This window comes from Fringilla coelebs (assembly GCF_963513975.1).
Source record: "Fringilla coelebs genome assembly, chromosome: 1".
Lineage (NCBI taxonomy): Eukaryota > Metazoa > Chordata > Aves > Passeriformes > Fringillidae > Fringilla > Fringilla coelebs.
The window spans coordinates 50,054,694-50,074,433 of NC_140028.1; the positions used below are offsets into that span (position 1 = coordinate 50,054,694).

At 36.3% G+C, this 19,740-nt stretch overlaps 1 protein-coding gene across 1 annotated transcript in view; it reads right to left on the reverse strand.

The window, feature by feature from the left end:
• LPIN2 (lipin 2) overlaps positions 1–19,740 on the reverse strand; it is a 43,807-nt gene that overhangs the window by 4,245 nt on the left and 19,822 nt on the right. The window contains exons 4-19 of the mRNA XM_084204246.1: positions 19,339–19,637; positions 15,291–15,398; positions 11,225–11,348; positions 10,273–10,594; positions 9,931–10,030; positions 8,952–9,139; positions 7,663–7,756; positions 7,263–7,332; positions 7,070–7,159; positions 6,266–6,348; positions 5,041–5,185; positions 4,159–4,307; positions 3,632–3,718; positions 2,133–2,285; positions 968–1,082; positions 182–285 (exon numbers count right to left, since the gene is read on the reverse strand). Coding sequence (XP_084060372.1) covers positions 182–285; positions 968–1,082; positions 2,133–2,285; positions 3,632–3,718; positions 4,159–4,307; positions 5,041–5,185; positions 6,266–6,348; positions 7,070–7,159; positions 7,263–7,332; positions 7,663–7,756; positions 8,952–9,139; positions 9,931–10,030; positions 10,273–10,594; positions 11,225–11,348; positions 15,291–15,398; positions 19,339–19,637 — 2,231 coding nt within the window. The remainder of the gene's footprint in view (positions 1–181; positions 286–967; positions 1,083–2,132; positions 2,286–3,631; positions 3,719–4,158; positions 4,308–5,040; positions 5,186–6,265; positions 6,349–7,069; positions 7,160–7,262; positions 7,333–7,662; positions 7,757–8,951; positions 9,140–9,930; positions 10,031–10,272; positions 10,595–11,224; positions 11,349–15,290; positions 15,399–19,338; positions 19,638–19,740) is intronic.

Genomic DNA, 19,740 nt, shown 5'->3' on the forward strand with positions numbered 1-19,740 from the left:
AACTCTATTTTTCTAATTTTCTTTTTGAGAAAAGTTTAATTCAAGTATCAAAAGCTGTAAGTCCCCAGCAAATAAGGTTTTCCACATTTCACATGTAAAAGGAGATCACAGTCATAAATGCAATTATTTTACAATCCCATTTCTAAATTTTCTTTAGCTGAAATAACAAAAATGGTCTTACGAAGATTTGTTTCCCTTTGTCTGTTCTTGGATCAGTTCACCCTTTGGATTCACAGTAAATATTCTGCAGTTTGGAACTCCCACTTGCATGTAGGCATATACATCCTGCAAAAGCACCAATACAAGTACATGCTTCAACATTTTCTTATTGAATGTGGTAACAAGCAATTTATCAAAGGAATGAGAAAACCTGATCCAAAAAGGCTACAGTAAAACTGCCCCTTAAAAAAAAGTCCTCAAACAACAGTAAAAAAAACCCAACCCCCAAAATATACATACATTATAAAAAAATATTCCCCCTGCCCCCAAACACTTAATTCTTGTGCCCAAGCCTAGGACCACAAACATGCACAAAGTCTACACCACACCACTCCCTATGACAATATTCTTCTTACAATACCCCTCTTTCTCTCACTTAATTACAGAAGTACTGAACTGCAGAGAAAACACAGGAACTGTACCACCAGAAAAGGGATTCAAGACAGTAAAGCACTGACTTAACGTCCTTAGGTCACAAAGCAGCCAAAAATACTTTAAAAGAATTCAGAAAGGTGACACAGGTTTATTAAACTGAGAATCCTAATGCATCTTTGCAACCTTTCTCATATCAGCAGTTGTAGCAACTTTTACTTAAGGTATCTGCATGTGGCTTTTCCCGATTAAACCCATAAAAGCAGCAGTGTCCCATTTCCATATTCAAATTTTCATAAACACAAAAAGAAAAGCCTGTTTGTTTTGCTTCTCAAGTACATGCATTTTAACCATTCAGTTAGAAAGGAGCACTTACATTGGGCCTGTTTCCAAAAGCAGCATAGAAAGGCTGTTTACTGGGAGCAAACAAATTCTTGATATCATTCAAACATTCGATTTTGAACTTTTCAGGCTTCTTTTCTATGACTTCCCTAAAATCAAATTTCAACAGTCAAATTCTAAATCATTATTTGATAGAAGGTATCCTCCTTTCCCCATTTATCTGGTATTTATAGTCTCATTGCTTCCTGTTGCTAGCACTGGTAGTTATAGAGACAGCACTAAGTAGCTCTCCAAGAACAATACAAGAAATAATCAAACACGTCTTTTCCAACACCTACAGTAAAAAAAACCAGATGAATACTGTGCATAGCCTAAGTCTAAATGGGAATGGAATTCCCAGCTGTGAATGCAGCTGTGAACTGCTTTTTTGTAGCTGGCTATCTGAATCAGAAGATCTAATCAAGTACACATAAGTGTACTTGTTACAGCTCCTATCTCTGACAAAAGTGTGTAAAGCCCATTACATTAATGGAAGTTGCTGTCATTCCTACCCGTGACAAAATAAAAAACAAATAAACATAAAAGCCCAACAAAACTTACACAGACAAAATCCCCTCCACAAACAACCAACCCCAAACACCTGTCCCTTATTAGCTCCTCCCATCAAGAAGAGGCAGACTATGGCTGGTCCAAAAATCAACTCAGTTGAACCATTCCTAAACTCCATACTTTTTTTTTAAGCAGCTGTATATGGAGCAATCCCAACAACACCAGATCATTTTCACATGACAGCCTATATTCCCCAGATTTTTTTTTCTTTTCTCTCTATCTTGTGTAGTAAAAGTGCACTGCAAACCTTGAAGATATGCTTGAAAAAGACAAAAATGTACTGATATAAACAGAACCTAAGAGTCATCAGTCATGGACTAGAGGAATAAAGAGAAGGAGAAAATGAGTTGTTCTTGGACTGGTATGTTGTGTTTTGTAGCCACTTCTAACATGCCCACAGGAACAGAAGTATACAAGTGAAATTCAGACAAAACAAGTGTCTTTAAATGATCACTAGAGGGACATCAGGTCTCAGTAGCAAATATAGTCCAGAGTGGAACATTTCATTACAGCTGTAATGCCAAATATTTTTAATCCTCTCTTTCTCTGAAATGGGGAGGGAACTGATACAAGAAATCCCACATGCTTACCTATGAAAGGCAGAAAACAAACTGCTGGGGGACAGCATGAGAGGTCCCCTGGGAAGAATTGTTCCTTTGTCATTCACCCAGTGCAGGTATCCTCTGGTGATATCTGCCATCCCAATGGCACGGGCAGAACAGTACAGGAACTTGTAGCCATTTCTAGAAAATAAATTACCAACTTAGTTCATATTCCTGCTAAAGTTTCTTTCCAAAGGTAAGTACACAATTATAGCAATGTCCAGTTTAGGTACTGGATTGCTGCAGAGCTCTGCACACACACAAGGAAAAGACTTTTCTATTGTTAAAAGAATCTGCAAGGCATGTAGTAGTTTAAATACACAACTTCATCAAAACTGAGAAACAGGAAGTGCAAACAGAATAGGGATGGTAAAAGTCAGAGGACACAATTAGGTAGACTAGACAGTGTTTAAATAAGTGCCACACTGGTTTTATTCAGCTTCTTTCAGCCCAGCTGTAGGATGACAGCAATTATTTAAATTATCTGCATCACATAATAATGGGTGCCAGATCTGTCTTTTTCACATTGTTGGCAGATCTTGCAGCGCAGAGTGAACGATGGATAACAACAAGCATTCATTAAGCCCCTAAATGCATCCTGCAGACTTTGTATGTTCATCTGTTACACAGATTTGTATACAGTTACTGCGTACACAAAAGGCTTGAGTGTTTATGTGCATTTTCAAAGAGTTGATTCAATTTGGCAAATAATTCCAAAACTGCTCTCCTGTTATGCACTGAATAAACAAAAACACCCACCCCAAGCCACCCAAACAAAACCCAACAAAACAGTAACATTCATGTTATCTCCCATGAAGCACAAGGGGCCACATGAAGGCCAACAGTACATTCTAAGACCCCAAATATTTTTGTAGAAAGAAAGACTGCTAAAAAACAAAGACAAAAAGTTGATTATTTTAATTTAATCCTGAAGTTTCTAAAAGTAGATCATCCTCAGTTGGCAAGTATTATTTCTGGCATCACTGTATTTGAAATAAGTTGTTCCACAACATAAAATCTAACCTATGGAGCATTCACCTGGCTTTGGAAGCAGACCCATTAAACCAGAAAACACTAATGCATTGGAAGGACACCATTTAGTTTAAAATTAACGCCATGTGATATTTCTGAAAGACTTAGTGACCAACCTGAGTTGGTGGAAAATAGACATGCGTGTCTGAGAAACTATTTCTATTATGGTTCTCTTTTGTAGTCATAAAAATATTACACACAGTTTTTAAAAGCTACAAGGCAGGACAAAACGTCTGAGAAGGAAGCTAGTAAAAGTGGTGGCTTGCATTCCTATAAAAGTATACATCTGTGGAAAAAACTTAGTCTCATTTGTGTATGACACAAGTTGCCCCCTTCCCAGCATTTTGACCAGCACATTTTAATAAACTGAGTAATTTTTAACAACTATCCAATTACTTATACATTAATTCCCATATTCCAGAATATCCTACTTGTTTCATAGATTGCATACTCACTCGTTTATGGAATGATAGAGTTTTGCAATGCCCTGATGAGTCCAGTCCTTGCCAAACTGAGGGAGGATGTGCCCCAAAGCATCAGACCTAAAAGGAGAATCAAAGGTACCTGACACGTGGTATATGAGTTTTGTTAAAGACAACCACTAATAAAGATACAATTAAGAAAGAATATTTACAGAAATATTTCTGAAGGTCCTAACTATTTAAAAAGAGAATTAATACAGAGAATTAGTAGGGTCATACAATACAAGTCAGTTTCCAAGTTAACCTGTGGCTGCTAAACCTGGGGAAGTCTAATATCACATGATAAATGTTATCATCTCGGCATTATTCTTTTAAAATACATTTTATAGTTTGCTTTAAAGGCAAGTACAAATTAAAATTAAAAGCAATGTTATTAACAAACATCCTTTAATAGTGGTCTTAAATAAAGTTTCTTTACCTTGTTTTGAAAAGCAGTATCAATAAAGCAAGATTAAAAAAAAAAAAAAAACCAAAGAAAGAAAATATCCTAAAATACTTACTTGGTTATTGTTCCATCAATGTCTGATATTATGATTTTATCATTCCAGTTCCAGAGGTATATTGTTCCTGCACAACGGCAAGTCCCTTGATACTGGGTTGTAATACTAAATACAACATCATTAGGGCCATCTCTGAGCTTCAACTTTGCCTGTAGGACAAAAGTAAATGAAAACGTAAGTTGCTCGACCTCTAAAATTTTTAGGAGCTGCCAAAATGGCTCATATATTCTTCCGTGTCTATCTTGATTAACTCATCAAAAAGTGAACCACGGTTTAACACAGGCACAGTTTTGCTGTCCAAGTCTGTTGCAGTCTGGGTACATGTGTATGTCCACAGTTCTTGTACTGCTTAAAGCAGCAGGTATTTCACCCTCTGCCACTTTAATTCTTGCTACTACAGCAGACTTGCAGCACTGTCAAACTGAACTCCCAGTTTGCCATAGCATACAACAGTATCTTCTGCTTAGTGGACGCTTTCTTCAAAATTCTTCTCTGATGAAAATCATAAATAGACAGTAGCAGAACTAACTTTTAAGTTAAGTTAGACCGCAGTGAATAAACTGCACACCAATTTAAATGTGTGCTATTACACAGATGTGCAGATCCCAGGATATCCAAACTGCAGAAGCAAACAATCCCACTTTTCTGGCAACATCTTAACATAGAAGTTTGATTATAGAACTTAAAAAGAAATTACTATTTTTTAATTCAAACAGATTCTTAAAAAAAAAAAAAAAAAAAAAACCCAAACCAGAAAAATTATCAGAAATTCCCTGCAGCTGCCTACCCTTGCACAGGAATACATGTTAAATTTCTTTTTAAAGAATTTTTTTTTTTAAGGATTTTGAATCATCCTATGCACAAGACAGGCATGTCACTTACTATCTGGTCTGAAGACAGTCTAAGTGACTTCTTATAAGATGTAACATTCCCATGGGGTGGATGCTCTGTTGGGGCAGAATCCATTTTCAGGGATTCCTTCAACTCCTGGGATGCTTCATCACTAGAAGAATCATCCTCTGGAGGCCTAACGTGACATCAACCAGAATAAATGTAAGCTACATAAAATCCTTCTTTAACAGTTAGATGCTTATGCCACAGTAATTTCTGCTGAGGATTTGCTGCTACCTGATAGCACAAATTAAGGAAGCCTATGGTCTAGTGAATGCCCAGATAAAGCCAGTACATGCCAGTAAGCAAGTAAGACTTGGAATGCCAGTACTGGAGCTCTAAATATGACTATTCCCAGCTGGCTCCATAGACAATGGGTTTAGTAGAGACACAGTGGCAGGTGGTCACTAATACTGTGTTGATGAATTAGGGACATTAAATGGGTAGCACTGCTTCGTTTTTAAAAACAGCTTCCTCAGTTACTATGGCATTTAAACTGTAGGTGTTAGTGGAGTAGCTCACCTTTTAAGGTTATTCACAGATTTATTTTCCTGCTCATTAGAGATTTCAAGATTAAAAGCAGCATTTAGTTTCTCTGAAGTATTAAATCACAATATATTTAGTTCTTCAAACCTTTAAGAAACCAACATTTACAAGTACCTTTGCAAAATCATGCAGGGAATATGCATATGCATAATAAATACCCTAGAATGGGAGAGTTTTGTGCTTTTAAGCACTGATAGCTTTCTACCACAACTTGGGCAACATGTGCACTGCGATGAATACTATTTTATTGTTTCAATTATTTAATGTTACAAAAAATTCCACATGGTTCAAATTATTAATACAATATTAGGCCTTCACAAAAGAAAAAAAAGTATTACAAAGTGTATCAGAAACAATATCACTGTATTTACAGAGAAGTGGCCTATTGATAAAGGTTACCATCTATGTATTTGTTCTGTCATTTCTGTTACAATTTAAGAAATAAACACAACAGCATTTAGGAAATAATTGTAGTGTATTTGTAGTTCCTACAATGTTTGCTGCCACATTCTTTTGCTGAGTTGTTTGCTATACACATCTGGTTTCTCTTCAGTAGCTTACATGTTTTTTCCCATAGTACATTACTACTGAATTCTTCATTCAATAAAAGAAAAAAAAAGGGAAAAAGGCACTATTCAGTCCACAGATAAGTCTTCAGACAGGAACACACCTACTATTAACTTGCTCTTTTATAGTTGCTGGCAGTTCATTTGCTCTTTGCGTCTCCGTTTTCCCCTCTTTTGCCTCTGGTATCTAAAGTAACATGATAATAAAGAATATATTGACATTTTAGGCATTTTAAACAAATCCAAGTTAAAAATACCTACCAAAATAGTACATGAACTATATTAAGGTTAAGAATCAACATTCTACATAATAATTCCTAAAAGTGATTTTTGAAAAGGATGCTTATGAAGAAATTCTATTAAAGCTTTTACTTATTTCAGGAAACAAGACTCTGTGTGCCAGAAATTGGGAACTGCTAGTTTAACACGATAAATTTAGCATTAAAAGGAGCTGTCAACCTTTGAGCTGATAAATCACTCTTTTGTGGGGAAGTAAGTTGAGGGCCAATACTCAAGGTTTAGAAAGCTTAATTCAGTCTAAAATAGGGTGTCTCAGCTTAAGCATTATGCAGTGCAGCACCTACTTATTTGTGTGTACATTCCTAGAACATACTGCAGTGACTGAAGAGTAGCTCTGATAAATGCTTATGGTTTAGAAGAAAGAATTTTAAGATTAATGTGCAATGGGCAGATACAATAAATTTTGTTGACACAACTAAAGCACCAGGCAATGATGCAGTATTTGAGGCTAAATAAACAGATGCAGCTACAGCTGCTGCAGCATTAGCTGGCCATCAGTGATGCTGAACTATATGAGCAGTGTTTTGAGGTACTTCTGACAAATAACTATTTTTTTATCTTTTAACATCTAACAGAAAAAAAAAAAAATCCCAATAGGTCTCAGCCACCTGCTTAGTCATGCTTTCTTTCTTGCGCCAGAACCACCACCTTCCAGACTTCTTTGGCATCTTTTCTTTGACCCAAGACTCAACAGTAGCCTAAAAAATTAGACATGTTTTTAATTAGTATAGAAAAACAAAGAGATAATCAGGTGTTACTACATACAAAATTTTCAAAGAAAGCATGCATTTATCTATTTACCTTAGGCAAACTCTTCTGAAACACCTGCAAACTCAGAATCATAGGAGCAGCCAATGCCCAGTTATAATACCTGTTTTAAAACATGTTATTGGTAAGATATTACAAAAGCTACAGATCAATAAATATCAGCATGAAAAACTTGTCCTTGTGTTGATGAAAACGTATTTGCTACCAACCACTAACACTAACATTTTCTGCAAGCAGAGTAATTTTAATATATACCATTCAACATCAGTGGCAACTACAGGAAAAAAAAAATTAAAGCGAAATTTAATGCAAATCTTTGGTTCAAACAGATTCACACAGAAACTGCAATGGAAGCTGAGAAACATGCTCACTTCAGAGACCAGATCTGAAATGGGATTTTCTGTAACCTAATTACAAGACACAGAGAATTTACCTGTTATAAATCCGTATTACCAAATTAGGATTATCTATGAGTCCAGGGTTTTCAGCAAATTCATGATAAGTAATGATATGTTCCATGAATTTTTCTGCAATAGAAAGAGATTTTAATTAGAAAGTAATAACATAAAATCCCAAAATGTCTGATTAGCTTACATCTAGGAAAACCCCTTCTGTCATTTCAGAGTGCTGATCTTGTAGTATCACTAAGGATGTGCTAATTGAGGCTTACCTGTCAAGGCCTACCTGTGACTGCCTCCTTCCTCCAGAAAAAGCCTTGAATCACTTCAACAGTCACAGTAAAGAGTATTAAGAAATTAGAAGAGGAAAGATAAGGAGGAACTAATTCAGTTCAAAGGCTGGAGGAAGAAAGCCATGCTTGTCTAGGCAAACTTTCTTCCAAAATCATGACTGCAGGTAAGGGGCCTACATACTACACTAGAAGAAGAGGGGGAAGGGTGATGCCAGCTTTTCAGGTTTGGAAAACTACTACTGTCACTAACTAGCCTTTTCACAACTAGTTTCTATATATGTTTGCAGAAATCCACGATTCAGTGTAAGATCCCTGCAATCAAGACATCCTTCTTGCCAATCAAATCCAGTATTGCTACCATGTTACCACAAGAACAGTCCTGAGTCTTTACTAATAAGCACCCAAATGTCACTTAAGGTATTAGAGACTGGATGACCATTTAAAAAACTAATGTTAAAACACTGCAGTATATGTTCTTGAAGATTTTATACTCCTAAAAGCTCCTTCAAAAATACATACATCTTCAATAGTAAACAGACTAAAGCATTAAGAGAGAAAAATCAGCTAGTAAAAATCTAGAGGTAAACTATCATTTGGGATAGAAGTAGAGCAGAAAACATAGTCCAACACAAAGGGGTTTTTTTTTCCTCACTTGAAAAAAAACTGGAAAAGAAAAATTGTGAGGCAAGTGGAAAGAAGATGAATTGTTAAGTTTTACATAGGACTAAGCAAGGACTGGCAACCAGAAATTGATGTAGTTGGTCAGAAAAATAATATATAGTACAAAGGAGGAGACAAAAGCTACTCAAGACATGAAGCATCCTTGATTAATATGAAGTTCAATTCTGCTACCTCAGCTTGGAAAATGCTGGAGAATTTTAGAAAAATTAAAGACTTTCTATCCCTTTTTCTCAATGTGAGGACAGTTAATAAGCCAAAGTTTTGCAAGGAGGAAATCTGAGCATTCAAGCCACTTCATTTGTTTAGCTGCCTGAGCTCAATTCCTCTTTCTCCTTTAGTCTTTCACATACCTTTAGAAATCTCTCCATTTTCATTGAGACCTCCACAAAGTGAAAGCGTAACGTCAGGCAAGTCCATAGCAGAATCAGACATGCACTCTGTACCACTATCAGCAGCAGCACTTCCCACTGACTGGGGTGACTGGGAACCAGAAAGGGTGTCTGACTCTGTCCACTGCCTGAAGCCAGGATCGGAATCACTAAAGGAAAGTGAAAAGTATTTTACTTGCAAAAAAACGTAGATCTTAGGTTACAGAACACACTATATCATTACTCCCCCCAAAAAATCTTGCTTTTGAATTTTTAAGTAATTTTACAATAAAAATCTAAAACCAACCTAACAAAAAACCCAGACACATACATCCACACCAACCCTTCATAATATTGGCAGAGTGTTTCCAGTTCTCCTAACATACCCCTCAATTCAGCAACAAATGCATTTCTTGCCTAAGTTGGATTTAAATGAAGAAAACATCCTCTACATTCTACTTCTGCAGAATAATACTGCGCTCCTCAATCTTTACCAGAAAGTTGTAAAGTAAGAAAAAGGAAAAAAGGGCACTGCTTTTAGTGTTTTCAGAACACTGTGCATTGCAGAATGTACAACAGAAAAGAAAAATTACTTTTAAAAAAAAATCCCATTGTCATTTAAGGATGGAGTCCCTAGTTTGATCCACTGAAAAGTTTACAATATGGCTGAACAAGAGCACTGGTACAAAAGCAGTTTAAACATATTCCCCTCTATGTCTGCAGAACATACAGGTTCCACAAGAGGAAAACTCTCAGTAGTCCCCTCCCATGTGATCTTTCAATGTGTTTCTTGTCAAATTACAATTTTCACAATGAGATAAGTACTGAATACTTCACAAAAGCCCAAAAACCTGAAGTGCAATTCTTTTTATCAGAACTGGCACATAAATAATACATGTAAGGATGCAGGTAATGCAATTGCAGAATCACCCAGATTTACAGCATTTTACTTCAAAATTACCTTTTGGGAAAGTAGAGTGCTGCAACTTCAGGTTCCAAAGCCTTTAGGTCATCCAAGTAAATATCATCAGGGCCTTGATGATGACTTCGCTTGTGCACACCTGTTAATTTTAACAATTGAGATTACTAAGATGAAGTTACCCAGACACGTTAAATACAAACATAATCATGGAAGATTCACACTCATTTCTCTCATTTTTAAGTTCCAGCGTTTTCATTATAATTTTAGTCAGATATAACTTTAAACAGGAAAAAATGAAAAGGCACATTTACACTTTTTCCACTATGACCTCAAGTTTGGTAGATCGCGCTGAGGATAAAAATCAAGAGCTTTATTCCATACCTTTCTTTTTTGAAGGAGAGTCAGTTTTTGCTGTTGGTTTTGTTTCAGGTAAAGGATCCATCAATATTCTGGGCTGAGGATCACTATCCATTGGCAAGGGAACTTGCGGTTCTATGATTGCAGAAGCAAGAGAGTCTTTAGCATCCATCTGCTTAAGGAGAGGATGAGTTCTTGGCTCAGGTTTCAGTACTGTACAGACAGAATCTTTCACATCATCATCGTCTTCAACTTCATCAGAGCTGAGGATAACCCTAAAATGAGTCTTCTCTGATGGAGTAATGGTAGCTGTTCTGCAATGTTCCAGTTTTTCTTTCTTACTTATCTGAAAAACAAAAGTCTAGTCAATCCTTTCACTCCACCCATTTGTATTATTCCATTCTAAACATTAAATTTGTACCCATGGTACAAGTTCTCATCACACAAGGAAACCAGAAAATACCTTAAACAAGTATTGTAGCAACATAAAACATATCTCACCATATTAGCAAAGTTGCCTGCAAAAGAATTTTCATAGGAGCTTATTTACAAGTTAAGTAAAAAAACTGACATAGAGAAAGCACTGACTTGATAAAACCACAGTAAGGAGAAAGTTTAAGTGTGGCTTTACCAGGGCCTCTGCTAGATCCCAATTCACTCTTATCAAGGCTACAGTTCCTCTAGAATGAAACAGAACTTACTCTACAATAAAGAAAATTAATGTCTTAAATTGTTTCCCTCACATTCTGACTAAAAATTCAAAAATTTCAGACTTTCACTGCTAGGTTTTCTAGGATTTCTTTGTTGAGCAACTTTTGAACCCAACAAAGCTGACTCTCTCTGCCTGCCACAAGAGGCTGCTACTTCCCCATTTCAGCTGTATCTGAACAACAGCAGCAGATTTCCAATCCTCCCCTAGGAAAGTCTTAAATATGCCAAAGTCAGTTACAAAGTTAGAGACAATAAAGACATTTACCTTGGTTGACTCTGGGAATCCTCCCCATGTCCATTCCATGTGAGATTCAGATCTGAGCAAGCTCTCAGCAGGCTTAACTTCTAGTTCTGAATCACTTTTAGGGCAGACTTGCTCAGAGAAAGGGCTACCAAATCAATAAGAGTAAAAAAAAAAAAAAAAAGAAAGAAAGAAAGAAAAAGAAAAAAGAAAGCCAGTGTTTAAAATGCATTAATGTATTTGTTGTCCAGCTACTGTTGGTAGAGTTTTCAACAGCTTAACAGAGCTTCAATTATTTGGCAACATGGCAAGAAGCCCAGCAGGGTTTTCAAACGGTGAGAAATTAGGTTAAAACCAAAATCACATTAAAGACATTAAAGGACTTACATAGTGATCACACAAAACAGATTCCTCCACTGCATCTGCAGTGCAGGAATGGCTCTCCCTTCAGCCCATGTTCCATTTTTCAAACAGAAGAAGAACAAAACTAAAAAGTTCATTGAAAATAAGACAGAAAATAGTTTTAAATTCCTTAGCTCTGTAAAAATACAGCATTTCAGCATTTCAAGTCTCTTGCTATGCAGAGACTTGAATAATAAAAGTCCTGCAAACATAACTCACAACTGCACAAAACAACATCAATTCCCAATGCAGGGGAAAAAACATTCAGAAGATAACTGAGGAAAGGAAAAGGAGATTACTTGGAAACTTCCTTCAGATGTGTTTGGACTAAATGACCTTTAAAATCCATCCTATTTTTCCTACAGTGGTTATTATCCATAAATCAGAAACAGACTTCTAAAATTTACTTCAGTTGAGATTAATTTTTAGCCAGAAGAACACCCTACAAAATGCTAGAAAGGAGCAATTTCAAAATCATTTAGCACTTAAGATGTTAGAGATTAAAGGAAACTCAAGGTTTTGTCTATCCTTCCTTGAATAGAGTAATTATATTCCATATTATAGAAATGGTGCTCTTTTTACACTTCGACATTCATAACATATTATGGTTTGGGTTTATATGAACAAACCTCAGTATTTGAATTTAAACTGCAGGGACCAGAACTGGACACAGCCCTCCATGTGAGGCCTGACCAGCACTAAAAGGAGAGGGATAATCACATCTCTGTCTCTGTCACTAATGCCCCATGGATGCAGCCCAGGATCCAGTTTGCCTTTGTTACTGCAGACATGCTCTGCTGTCCCCCAGGTCAGCAAGGCTGCTCCCAAACACACAGATCTCAGCTTGTGTTCAGCTTTTTGGGGGTGTCCATCCCAGCTCACGATTGCACACTTGTCTTTGCACTTGCTGCACTTGTAATTTGTGACTGATCTGCGTGCTAGACAATCTCTTTGAGGCTCCCTCTCCCATGAAAGCTTGGGCCAGATGAACTTTTGGGTCACTTCCAATTTAGGTTGTTCAATGATTTAATACTGAAAATTTTAAAGTAACTCCCTACAGGTATTTAATACATGGATTTTTTTTTTCCATACAAAATTCCTGCAAGGATTAGTTACCTAATTCAGCACCATATATCAAACTTTCTGAATGTTTGAGGAACTCAGGTTTTGTAGTATCATACAGGACTAAACTGTGATCACAATTCAGACTGCAAAAACAGACATTACACAGATCACAATCCAGACAGTAAGAATTCCTCATATTGCTCTGAGAGGACATCCTAAAAATCCAAGATATCAGGACATTTAAACATCTCTACAATGGTGAGTTGTCATCTCAGTTGACTTCCAGCCTTCATCATCCATGGACACAAAAAGAAAACTGATATTTTTCCCCTCAGTTCTCCATTAACAATGTCATACAGGAATGACATTTTCCATACTGTTAGAGGAGCTTGTTTAAAGTGACACACTGATGAAAATACATGTACACCTTTGTTTTCAGGAAGAACATGAACTAACTTTCCCTACCTGTCAAATAATTTATTCCACCTACACCACAAGTCACCTGGAAGCTATGCACAATATTAACCTGTTTCTAAGTCTAATTCTTAATATTCAGCTGATCCTGCAAAAGATTGACTATTTCAGGACTTTGTGACCCTAAGACTATTCTATTTCCCTCAAGGTATGTTTTTCACTGTCACTCTCAGGCAGAAGTATTTAACCAAAAGGCCCATGCTTGTAATAGTGACCTAGGTGTGCCTACATTGCCAAAAGGCAGAATACTGATGGCATCAGGTATCAAATAGTTGTGCTATCCATCTCATTACACTGAGTAGGGCAAACAGAAGTGTCCCCATGGAAAGGACTTGTGCTATTTTCTTCCTTGAGCTCCCTGCAAGGGTTCTGAAGAGCAAGACAACCAATTGAACTCTAAGTTAGTTAGCTTTTTCAGATCTCCAAACAGGACATTATTAAAACCTCCCATTTCTCTTCCTCTGTATGATAGCTACACAATAAAATCTTTCTTTGATGGCTTAGGAGAAGTAATTTAAAGCAAAATTTCTCTTCTCCTAGATGGCTTGTGTCAGAGAATCCCTGACCCAACAACTTCCCTAAAGATAAAAAGGAAAATTGCCAATTTCTCTGTTGAACTGCAATCTGGACTGGGTAACTTTTTGTCAAAAACAACCCCAGAACTGTGAAAAGCCCAGATACCTCACATGAGGCACAAACAAGTTATTAGAGCAGACTGGCCCCATAACACATAAATGAGAAGAAATGTATGAATTATCTCTCCCAGATATAACCTGCTAGTCAGTGTTAGCTCAGAGTTTTATAAACTGAAAATAAGTATCAGCCTCCATGCTACAGTCATTTGGGTGATGATAATCCATACAGCAATGTGTCAGTCCTAAGGGTCAAACACTGTGACTGCTTTTCAGTCACAAACCACAAACCTTTGGGGAACATTTCAGAACTGCATCTCATTAAGTGTAATTGAGGATGTGGTTGTCAGCCCAAAACATAGAAAGGAATGATAATGGGATTTCCTGTCCAAGTGCTTCTGTTCATTAACAAGCTATGCACTGGGGGAATTAGCAGGCACCAAGCATGGTGTGGTACATTCTGACTCCACTGATACCACAGCCCTGCAAACACCTGAAGCAGAAAGATCACACACACTTCAAAAAATATTGGCTGAAGGTTGAACTCTTCCATTCCGCACCACATACTGATGCAGGACATGTACTTGTGCACTGAGCAGGTAACAAGCAACAATGGTCATGATGGAAGGCTGACCAGTAATCCTCACTGACCTTGTGCATGTACCTGCTATGAGGCAGATTCCTCCACCAAACTGAAAAGCAGTACAACTAGACACTAGCCAAAGAGTTTGGATGAATCATGATACTACTTAGCATGCTATGTGAGGCACATATGCCCTCCCCTATATGTCCAAGGTTCAGGAAAAGTACAAAATTTACCTCAAATACTACCACTTAAGCACAAAATGCTTTCTTATGCATATAGAAATTGAGGTTAGAGTGGTGAAATCCAAAGTGTGAGCCTTGAAAAATTACAAACTGAATGCAAGAGGAATAGCACAAACATCAGAATGTACTGAAGAATGTACTTGAATGTATGGACAGAAGAGCCCTGGTCACTGAAAACTGACTGGGAAGCTGTATTACGCTATTTTTAAGAATCCACAGTCAACAGATGATGATTTCACTATCTCTGGACAAAGAAAGATACAGAACTACAGCAAATCCCCTGTTCTGAAGTTGAATATGATTCAACCTCAGGATCTGGCTTTATCTTGAGCAATTAGGATTACTTCACACAGTAAAATGTACCTTAACATACTCATCACTTTTGTGTTCTTGCAGATCAAGTATTACTTATGCTAGGGTGAATCATAGGGAACATACCAACTTTCCATACCCTTCTTAGCTTGAGGGAATCTTATTAACTGTATTTCCTCTCTTTAACAATGAAATAATACATTTTGTAAATTTCCCAAAGTTTCAAATTAGTATCAAGTGTTGCATTTGCTATCACAGAACTTGGGCAAGTTTAACAGTTTTACAGATGAGGGGGGAAGTTAGTAAAAAGGCATAGTAATTTTTTTTTTTATAATTACTCATCATTACACAAATGATGACATTACAAAGTGACTTACTTCTCCAGAGGGGACCAGTCTCCATCAGATAAGGGGTAATGGTCTTTCGAATGATAAATCAAAGATTCTTTTTGTTCTTCGCCTTTCGGTGACGAATTTGAGGATCCTCTGTGGAGACACATAAGACATTAAGTCAGCTATAAGAAATCTGTGTTATTAAAAAAAAATCTAAGAGCAAAAGTAAGGAGCGTATAGCTTAAAGGATTTGTTGTTTGCAAGACACCTTTATGTAACTTTAAAAGTCTTTAAAAACTATTATTAATACTTGAAAATATTGCAAGTTTTAAAATCTACTGCTCCTGGAAGTTAATACTGAAGAAGTCACAATAGCATAAATGACACTACACTACATGAGTAATGGTTAGTGATTTTACTCTACACAGACAGATAATATTAACAAAACACAAAGATGAACATAAATTTATACACAGTGAACTTTACTATATGAATTTTACAATCACTGGAAAAGTTGAATTAGAAAGGTTAGTTTTGACAATGTACATTTGACAAATTAAAACAGTAAGAAACCAGGGGTAGGTACTAGCATCACAACTTACCCAAGAGGCTCATAATTAACATCAACTACAACAAGGAGATAAAATAATGCACTTTTCTGAACAGTGGGGTTTGTTTTGCACTGGGAAGTCTGCTCAATATCTACATCAAAGACCCACACCCAACAACAGTAAGGCCCACTGAACAGGCATACACCCTATTTTACACAGAAGTCCCCTTGAAATATTACCATCATGAAGTACTTCAGATCTTTTTACAGCTTTCTGAATTTAACTGAATAAATACCTATTCTCAGGATACTAACGTGTCTGAGGTTAGATCAAGGGCATCATGGATATACAGTAGATAAGAATACAAGGAAGACATGAATCTGAGTGCAAAATACAACAGAAATTATTTTAAGCCATTATTATGAAAGAAAAAACTATTTTTATTCCAGCGCACAGTTGCACTGGTTTTGTTTTGGAATGCTAATGGCTCATTTCTCTTATGGATGGAGGAAATAAAACATTGTGCTATTATCAAATGTGTAAATATTTAGAATTTGCATGCCTACTCAATTAGACACTAAACAGTTACAGTGATCTACCTCATTTGCACAAGTCTTTCGTTTGGAACAGTCTAGGTTATGGTAAATGCTGAAGTCCAAAAATGTTTTTTAGCTCCACTTCTTATTCTGAAGTAGTATTCTTATGAAACCTGATGATGCTGCCTGATTTAAGATGAGAACTGCAGAGACTGTACATCCTTTGTATTCATAAACTAAGTGTGACAGAAATATGTTTCATGCTATTGTTGTCAGCAGTACTAAGTATTGCCAAAAGAGAGAAAAAAAGTATGATTGAACAACTAAGTAAACATAAAAAAATATTAAAGAGGTCCTCATTATCTTTACTTCAGTGGGGAGGGAGGCAGGATGACATGAGTGGTACTGAACAAATTTTATTCACTGGAAATTAGCAACAAGAAGGGTTCATACAAAGGATGCAAAAAATCAAATTTAACTGATAACTGGATAAACACAAAAGTTAAATATTAAATGTAGTCAGAGATCATTGAAAATACAAGGGGAAAAATCAGTATGCATCAACTTGTAACTTCAAGCTGCACTGTCAACTCTAAGCTATTTATTTTGCAACATTTATAAATAGCACTACCACATCTTCTCATTGTTGTCCACTTTACATATAGTCTAAATAAAGATATACGATTTCAGAGACAGATAACCACTTTAACCCTTTAACACCCTTAGCACTGGAGAAATAATGTCCTCTATTTCTGAGTTGTACATAGTATAATCTCAGTTTTCCTAATATTATTTTACATAAGTCTAGCACTACTAACATATCTAAATCATAGTTGGAAAAGACAAAGAACATACTTTGAAAAAAGCTGATAAACTCTTGGTAATAGATTTTCCCAAGAAACAGGAAACATCTTGTTTTTTGCTTTATAAAAAAACCAAAGAGATAACACATTATATACTGGCACCTATGACTGAATTTTTGACCTTCCTGTTAAAACATCAGCCTCCTTTTTCCTTTCCTAATAACACTTTGAAACCTGAAGCCATGCCTAAGAACAGTTAAGTTTCTAATTTCTTATCTTTCTTCTTCCTTTTCAGAGCCACACATTTATAACTAAAAAAAACCACCCAAGAAACAACCAGCCAAAACAACATAACCTCAAACAAAACTACTGATACCACCTTCACCCCCACAGGGTTTGAAGAGAAAACTCACAAACACTTCTTCACAACCATATCTTCAGTTGGGAAGAAAACAAATGCATGCCTATTGCAAGGCATTTTACGCCCTGCCCTGGTAGCTCACTGAAATGAGTTTATATAAACTTGACTAACTGACAGAGACACAAACCTAACGAATTTGGGCCTTCACCATTACAGTGGGTTTTTTTTTCAGTTCTGCATTTACTTGCTGTTCACAAGAAAACACCATTCTTTTATAAAATCATCTTCTTTTTGCTTTATAACACCTTGTCTGATAATGTAATTCTACTGCTGTTTCTGCTTATACACATTAAAAAAAAAGCATAGAAATAAAAAGTCTTGCCAAGCTTTCATTATAAAGAATAGAAAAAATAAAACCAGAGTAAACTTGATGAAAACACCATGGTCTGTTCAGCTATGACTAAACATTCAACATTCTGATCAAAGACACCATTTTTATTCACCTCTAGACAAAGTAAGATAATTGCTAGAATAGCAATCTGAATCCTAAACACTGGATGAAAGCAGCCACTATTACAGCCATTCCTAGATACTTCATACATTTGTAATGACACATTAAAAAAAGAATACACAATTATTGGGTTATATTTCTCTCTTCCTGTATTTGTTGTTTTTATTTTTGATGGTTTTTACTATGACAAGTTTATTGTTGTCTTAATAACTGCATCTAAAGACTAAGCAAAGGTCTTCCTTTACTTAAACTGAAAAAAAAAAATTTCAAACCAAACGAAATGCCAAGACTTAAACAGAGTGGTAAATATCTAAATGACAATTCAGTTACATAAATATGACACTAATAAATAAAGGCAAATTAACTAAGAAAGCCACAGACACTCTAAAAAAACACTTTAAAATCCAGATTTTGTTTGTTGTGTATTACTGGTCATAGGTATGATAACATTTATGTTTTCCTGTTGCACTAACCTTTTTGTCTGGTACTTAATTTGAGACTGCTTTGAAGATCCATACTGAAGGAGTTTTCTCAGCTGCATTTTACTCTCTTACACCAAAACATTCTTTCAATTCCCAGACCTGATCTTGAATTTATTCAGCCAGTATTACATCTAACAACAATGCCATCCAGTGAAACACCTAATTTGGTTTCTTGAAAACCAAGTCCTGATGAATAGGCTTTTCCTGGATTTGAAGCATTTATACGCTTGAGTGCTTTCATTTATCACCTTAATCTTTCCTGCCCTATAGACCTCTTCAGCTTATTAGTATGTGCTACCACTTTAGCACAAGCTCCCCTTTACTAAGAGTTTATCTACCTCAAAATACAGGTTTGATTTTTTTCCTCTTTCCCCCTCTCCACCTTCTTCACTCATGTATAAAGAATTCTCCTTACTAACACGAAGGGACATTCATTTACACAATTTTCAGTTGCCATGGTAAACTTCAGGTTACAGAGAAGCCAAATTCAGATGTGGTGTGCTACAGGCATTCCCCTGCAGTCTATCTAGAGGCTACCAGACACATCAGAAGATCATTCTGCCTCATCAGAGAAATTACACAGAAACTTTCTCACTCACAACAGATCATTGCAACACTTCTTCACCAGAATGAATGGGTTTAACTGCAGCTCATGCTCATTAAAAAATGGCCCAATTTTAAGGCAAATCTGTGAAGATTTGGAAGATACCTGTTTGGAGTTTTGTTTGTTTGTTGTTTGGTAGGCAGAGCCTACCAAAACTTGTGCAATACTTGCATGGAGGAAATGAACAAGTCACCTTTTAAATGTTCAGTGGTAAAAGTGAAAACAGCAACTATCAAAGAGCTTACCTTAGGGGCTGTACACTTTTCTCATCATCTGAGCTTATTTCCATTTCAAAAATGTCTTCAGTCCCAGCAGAAGAGATCTGATCTTCTTTCCTGCTATCTTGTTTGTATTTCTTTCTTCTTCTTTTTTTCTTTTTCACAGAACCAGGGGTGAATACAGTCTCTGTTTCTCCAGAATGTGGAATTTCTGAGTTTGCACATGTCCTCTCATTTTCTCCCGATTTCAAATGACTGTCAGTGTCTTTAAAAAACTGATCTTCAGTGGGTATTGGAGATGTTGCCAAATAAGCAGGAACTTTTTCCTAGGGGGAAAAAAAAACGGCTATTTTTTTTCCACTTTGTTTTGTGCACACAGGGTAGTTGTCAGCTATAGATTAATCCTTGCACCTATATTTAGACACAAAG